The following is a 6,852-nucleotide window of genomic DNA, read 5'->3' on the forward strand; positions in this document are numbered from 1 at the left end:
GACGGCACCAACTGTGTCATATACCTGTTGGTATCCTAGGGGTTTGCAGAGTCCCGTGTATTAGTAGATGCCCGATAAACATTTATTTTTTCTTATCATGTCAGTGACACTTGCTCAGGTTGTTACTGACCTATGATATCCTTCCAGCTTCCATTAGTTATTATTCATCCAATCCTTATTATTCATCCCATCCATTCATCTATCTATCAATATCCCAATCAAGTCCTACCTCCTCATGAGATGCTCCCCATCTATTCTGGCCCACTTTGACGTATTTCTTTTCTAAATTCCTGGCACATTTTCTGTTTATATATTCTGACTTCTGTCACATTCAGCCTTAAAACGTTACTTAAGTGTTTTATGTGACTAAGGCTTGTCTCCCAACTAGACTGTAAGTGTCCGGAGAAAACAGGCTGGTTTTTACCTGTTTTTTGTACTCCCTTTCATGGCCAGCTCAGGGCCTTAATGTAGTAGGTGCTCAATAAATATGAGATGGCCAATGAAGGTAGATACACCCTTCCCCTCCGGGCCTTTCTCTCCCTCTCTCTCTCTCTTTCTCTGTACTGAGGCCAGACCACTGCTTCATAAATAAGCAAAGAAATGAATTGTGGTAATGAATAATCAGCACAAGATTTTTGCAAAGACTAAAGTTTTATCCCAATCAGGGTTTTTTTTCCTTTGGAAGACACATCTCTGAGCCCTCTGTGAGGAGGACAGCCTCATTGATGCCCTCAGTGATGTAATTTATGTTGTTGGCATTGATGCAGCTGAAGTTAATCTGACCGTTCTTGGGGATGTAGATGTGCTTCTTCCTGACTAGGTATTCCACCTGCTGGGCTAAAATCATGACAAGGTCTCAGATCCCGATACTGGCCATCTCGAATTCTCCTCTAGCCCAGGCTTGTTTATTTTCTTATTTTTTATTGATTGATTGATTGATTGATTGAGATGGAGTTTTGCTCTTGTTGCCCAGGCTGGAGTTCAATGGTGCAATCTTGGCTCACTGCAACCTTCGCCTCCCAGGTTCAAGCGATTCTCCTGCCTCAGCCTCCCAAGTAGGAGGCTCACACCTGTAATTCCAGCACTTTAGGAGGCCGGGGTGGGTGGATCACTCGAGGTCATGCCTCAGCCTCCCAACCATGCCCGGCTAATTTTTGTATTTTTTTTTCAGTAGAGATGGGGTTTCACCATGTTGGCCAGGCTGGTCTCGAACTCCTGACCTCAGGTGACCTACCCGCCTCGGCCTCCCAAAGTGTTGGGATTACAGGCATGAGCCACTGCACCAGGCACCCAGGCTGGTTTATGAAGGATAGGGAGTGTCGGTACTTCTGGGGGTCCAAAAGTGTCTTTAAAGCAGCCCATTTTCCAGAGGACAGAATCAAAATCTGGAGTGAAGCTAGGAACTGGTCACCTAGTCAGTGAAGTTAAATGCTCAAATACAGGCCAAAGGTCAGAAAGGGGGGACATCAGCCCTCTAGACCCTTACAGCTGAGTCCAAGATAGCCATGGGTCCCACTCTGCTCAGTGATGTGACCCCAGGACCCAGGGGTTCCCAGGAGCCGGAGTTTCTCCTTCACTTTTTCCTTGGTTAGCATGATGTTCTCTACAACTTCTTTTAGACTCTGCTTCCTACCAAGGAAGGACAATGAGAAAGGAGGGTGTGAGGTCCCCCTTGCCCTCAAACCTCCCTCATTGCCAGTCCACACTTCTTACCTTCAAAGATCTCCAACAGAGTGCCAGAGGCTCTGGGATGATTATGAGTGGGAGGGAGGTTTGATCCCATATTAATTTAAGCAAGCCAGGGAGGCTCCCAGGCAGATTTTGCCAGAGTTGCAAGCCCCGATGCTGTCTAATCTCCCCAAGCAATCTGGAAGAGTTCATATAACTCATTGGCCTGGGTGCAAAACAAATGTCCTCTCACTCTGTCCCCTAAGGCAACCCTTGGCATAGCCACCGCCATTGATACACATCAGGTCCTTAGTAAATGTTGATGAATGAATGGAGTAAAAAGGCCACATGGGCAGGAGAGAAGCACCCTGCTGAATCCTGTGGATCAGCAGGGCCTCTACCATCCCTTCCTGCTCCAGCCCTCACCCTTACCATTCTCCCAGCAGAGCAGGGTTGCAGAGGATGGAGGTGATGATGCGTGCACCTGTGTTGGGGGGGTTTAGCCACAGGGCCTGGGCTAATCCTTCCAGCTGGGAGAGGACACACAGCAGCTGCTGGTTGTTGACTGCCACCACCACTAGGATCCCCACTCCTTCATCTGCAGTGTTGGGAAGACAGCCTCAGCCTCAGCCCCTTCCTCCACTCCCAAGGCCTTCACCTAGATCTCAACCTCCAACCTTGCAGAAGAAAGGATTGAACCACAAGGCCCTCATTGCAGCCCAGCCAGGGTGATATTCAGGCTCCGGGAAGTTACCAGAGGCTCTCCTTCCAGCAAAAGTACCCATAAGTCAGAGTCTTAAAGGAGGAAGGAATTTGAAAGATCACTAAGTTCTACTCTCCTGTTTTTTCCTTTCCTTTCCTTTTTTATTTTTATTTTTATTTTTATTTGTTTAAAGTGACCATCTCTCTCTGTTGCCCAGGCTAGAGTGCAATGGTGGAATCATAGCTCACTGCAACCTCTACCTCCTGGGCTTAAGCAATCCTCCTGCCTCAGCCCCCCGGGTAGGAGAGGACTCCTATCTAGTGAGTCCTATCTAGTGAGGACTAGATAGGACTAGCAGTGTGTACCACCATGCCCGACTAATTTTTTTAATTATTTGTAGAGACAGGGTCTCGGTGTGTTGCCCAGGCTGGTCTTGAATTCCTGGCCTCAAGTGATCACCTAACCTCAACCTCCCAAAGGAGGGATTGGGAGGTGTCAACTGGGATTACAGGTGTCACCCACCATGCCAGCCCCACCCTCTCATCTTATAGTTGAGGAAACAGAGGCCTGAGGGGGTGAAATGATCCAAGCCGAGCTGGGTTGGGTTCTGTTACTACATTTAGTAACAGAACCAAATTCTAGCTCAGTGTTCCCCACTTCTGCCTCTATAGTGCTCTCCCTGGAGTCCTTGGCTCCCTCCCTAGGATGAGATATCAAAAACATCACTGTGCTGTGAGCGCAACACCACTTCAGCAACAGACTCTCCCTTCTTCTGCCTGTACCATACCATAAATGCCAAAATTCTTGGACAGAGACTGGCTGCAGAAGAACTCAAAGCCTTGACACACAAAGTATTGTAAGATTCTAGTATCTTCTTCCAAGTCAGTGGTGTATAAACCTTGACAGGGAATATCAAAAAATGGGAATATCTGCTTGCTCTGTAGGAGAAAGGAGAACAAAAAAAGAATGAGACGGATGGAGGAGAGAGCAGAGAGTCAAAGACAGGAAGGTGGGGCGGGAGATTGGGTTTACCTTTATCATGGACATCAACTTTGCCCACCCACTTGGTGTCAACTTGCAATCGATAATGTTCCCCATCACAAGGACACAGCCATGTGGGATCTGCTGCAGTACAGACGGTCTCATCAGGTTTCACCCCTACCCAGGAGTGGTGGCCCCAGGGCATTTGGGGGTGAAGTGCTCCTCTATGTTGGGGGTGAAGTGCCTCCATTGAAGGGCCAGGCAAATTCAAACCTGGAAAAGGTCTTAGATGACTTAAGAGGTGTGGGGAGGAGAGGAACTGTAGGCTGTAAGTAAGCTCTGGGGAGGAGTTTCTGAGCGGGGCCCCTCTACCTCCACCACATTGAGGAGTATGTCGGGGTCCATGCATAGCTTCTTGGGGTCCCAGACGGAGTATTCATAAACTGTAAAGCCCACATCCTGGAAGATGAGTCCATGCAGTTCTGTGGGAACACAGCCCCCCACTAGCTGGTACATGGGAAACAGAGAGACGGAGACAGAGGTATTGGAGTGTGGGGCTGAGAGTCACTGGCTGAAGGTGGGACATTAACAGGAAAAGGACATAAATAGCTTGGCTTGTCTGCCATTTTGCTCATGACAGAGAATGAGGGATAACAGTGAAGATGGCAAGTGGGGTGAGGATTAGGAACAAGGGAGGGGGATTTGCTGTTCCCCTCATCTTGGGTAAGACTAACCTTTTTGAGAAGAGATGATGTAAACTATGCGAGCATCCTTATGCCAAGTTCTGAGAAACTGGACGCCAAGCTGGAAGGCACCACTGTCACCAACAGTGTGTACACCCCCTACCTGCCAGCAAGAAATAGACAGAAATAGGCCAGGCGTGGTGGCTCACACCTGTAATTCCAGCACTTTGGGAGGCCGGGGTGGGTGGATCACTCGAGGTCATGGCCAACATGGCGAAACCCCATATCTACTAAAAATACAAAAATTAGCTGGATGTGGTGGTGGGCACCTGTAATCCCAGCTACTCAAGAGGCTGAGGCAGGAGAATCACTTGAACCCAGGAGGCGGAAGTTGCAGTGAGCAGAGATCAGGCCACTGCACTCCAGTCTGGGTGACAGAGTGAGACTCCGTCTCAAAAAAATAATAAGTAAATGAACATTAAAAAATAAAAAGAAATAGACAGAAATAACACTCTAAAACAGTAATGGAGGCCGGGCGCGGTAGCTCATGCCTGTAATCCCAGCACTTTGGGAGGACGAGGCAGGGAATCCCGAGGCCAGGAGTTTGAGACCAGCCTGGCCAACACGGTGAAACCCTGTCTCTACAAAAAATACAAAAATTAGCTAGGCATAGTGGCACACGCCTGTGATTCCAGCTACTCAGGAGGATGCAGCACGAGAATTGCTTGAACCTGGGAAGTGGAGGTTGCAGTGAGCTGAGATGGCACCACTGCATTCTAGCCTGGGTGACAGAGTGAGACTCTGTCTCAAAAAATATATATAATAGGTTAAAAAATAAAACAGTAATGGGAATACTAACACCACCTCCAATTCAGATCATTCCTGTCTTGAAAGAGCTTTCAAATCAGCAGTGTGAGCAGGTGGGAACACCACTGGACTGGGATTCCGATCCTGACTCGATGGCTAAAGCTGTGGACTCTCTGAGCCTCAGGTATCTCTTTTATCAATACCAGGGGGCCCTCCAAGGTCCCTTTTGGGTTTAAGGTTGTGCAGACCCAGATCCCCACTCTCTGTGTCAGAATGAGCTGGGTGGGGGCCCGCCTTCTCACCCTGTTTTCCACAATGGCTTGGCTGTGCTTTCCAAAGAGGAGTGCTAGAGAGGCCTGGATGAATGATTTCAGGCCCATGGTGGGCAAGTACTCATAATTCAGGGAGGGATCCTGTGAAATCTGTAGTCGAGTCTTCTGCACCACGAGAGAAACCCAGGGATGGCCTTCATTTGTCATGCAGACTGTGAGGAAAACCACAGAGGGAGCTCCAGATGCCTGGTTTGGGCCCCCAGGGCTGAGCTCTGCAGACAGCCCGCAAACAAGTCTGTCCTGGACTCCATGGGGCTGTGGGAAGGTGCCTGTGAAAATACAACTTTCCCTTTTCTTTTCTCCTTGATGAAAATAATATGCTGTTAGTGAATGTGTATTATTTTTGTCTTTTTAAAAAAGATAACTGAAACCTATGCCATTTTAAAGGTTAAAAATTATACAAGCCCGGGATCGGTGGCTCAAGCTTGTAATCCCAGCATTTCGGGAGGCTAAGGTGGGTGGATCACTTGAGTTCAGGAGTTCAAGACCAGCCTGGGCAACATGATGAAACCCTGTCTCTACAAAAAATTACAAAACAGCCAGACATGGTGGCCAGCGCCTGTAGTCCCAGCTACTCAGGAGGCTGAGGCAGGAGGATGGTTTGAGCCCAGGAGGCAAAGGTGGCAGTGAGCTGAGATCTTGCCACTGCACTTCAGCCTGGGCAACAGACTGAGGCCCTATCTCAAAAAAAAAATTATATGCAAAATGAGAGTTATAGGTAGATGAAGCTAAATAAAGGTAACCCTGACTTTCACAGTGGTGAGCCCCAGTTGCATAGCAGAAGGCTCAATCTGGAGAACCATTCTTGGTTCAAGAACAGGAAGAGAAAGAGAAAGAGAGAGAGAGGAGGTAAGAATCTGAAGAAGTGTGGGATGGCCATGCAGGCCCCCAAGCATAGAGTTGTGGAAGAGGACATAGCTCTCACCAAATCCCTAGAAGCCCCCAGAGAAGGGCAGAGAGCATAGAATGACCTGGGACCTCATCTGCACTTTTCCCCACTGGGTAATTCTGTTAACAAGAAAAGAGCTCTCCACCCGCAGAAGCTTGGGCTGCACCCCTCCTCCTGCAGCAGGGAACACTGTCCTCCTAGAGGCAGTTACCATCACTTAAGTCTTATACTTCAGAACTGCTAGGCATCTACCTCTATAGGCTAAGAACATCTTGTTCGGGTAATCATCTTGTTTGTAGGTCTTTAACAAGCTGCCCTCTAGCTTGTGGGCGAGGGGCACATCCATGAACACTGAAAGGGTGGACATAACTGAGATGAAACTCAGACTATGTGTCTCTGCTCCCGTGTTCCGCTTCTGCCCAGAAGTCTTCCTCCAAGGCTGGGCCGGGCAGTCCTGCCTCTTCCTGGAACCTTGGCAGCCCCAATGCAGAGGCGCTGGACAACGGGTTGCCAGGGCAACAGAACCTCATGATCTTTGTGGTGGCGATCCACGGGGGCCACGGGAACATTCCAGGGTACTTGAGGAGAATCCCCTGAGACAGCAGGCAGGGCAGGATAACCATCTCTGGAATTCCCAAGCCCGTTTCCCTCACTCAATGCCATCTCTTCTCTAGCCCCAAGTGGCTCAATCCAAAGTAACAAGCCCACTCCTTAGACAACAGGGCAAGGATAATGGGAGATTACTTAACAGATACAATGTACATTATTGGGGTTATGGATACCCTAAAA

General features: G+C 48.7%; 1 protein-coding gene across 3 annotated transcripts; it reads right to left on the minus strand.

Moving 5' to 3' along the window:
• Positions 1–632: 632 nt before the first annotated feature.
• Positions 633–6,525, minus strand: GOT1L1 (glutamic-oxaloacetic transaminase 1 like 1). Of its 3 annotated transcripts, none has more exons than XM_058433607.1 (9): positions 6,316–6,525; positions 5,145–5,326; positions 4,087–4,198; positions 3,725–3,834; positions 3,404–3,493; positions 3,159–3,309; positions 2,101–2,266; positions 1,487–1,629; positions 633–837 (listed from the first exon to the last, which is right to left on the minus strand). In XM_058433607.1, the coding sequence occupies exons 1-9, from the start codon at positions 6,428–6,430 to the stop codon at positions 662–664; spliced, it is 1,245 nt and encodes a 414-aa protein (XP_058289590.1). In that variant the 5' UTR covers positions 6,431–6,525; the 3' UTR covers positions 633–661. The 3 variants fall into 3 exon arrangements, with proteins under 3 accessions (XP_058289590.1, XP_031999863.1, XP_058289591.1); XM_032143972.2 differs by having other exon boundaries at positions 3,404–3,496; XM_058433608.1 differs by lacking the exon at positions 3,404–3,493.
• Positions 6,526–6,852: the final 327 nt, after the last annotated feature.

Source organism: Hylobates moloch, unplaced genomic scaffold, assembly GCF_009828535.3.
Source record: "Hylobates moloch isolate HMO894 unplaced genomic scaffold, HMol_V3 SCAFFOLD_22, whole genome shotgun sequence".
In the NCBI taxonomy this organism is placed as follows: domain Eukaryota; kingdom Metazoa; phylum Chordata; class Mammalia; order Primates; family Hylobatidae; genus Hylobates; species Hylobates moloch.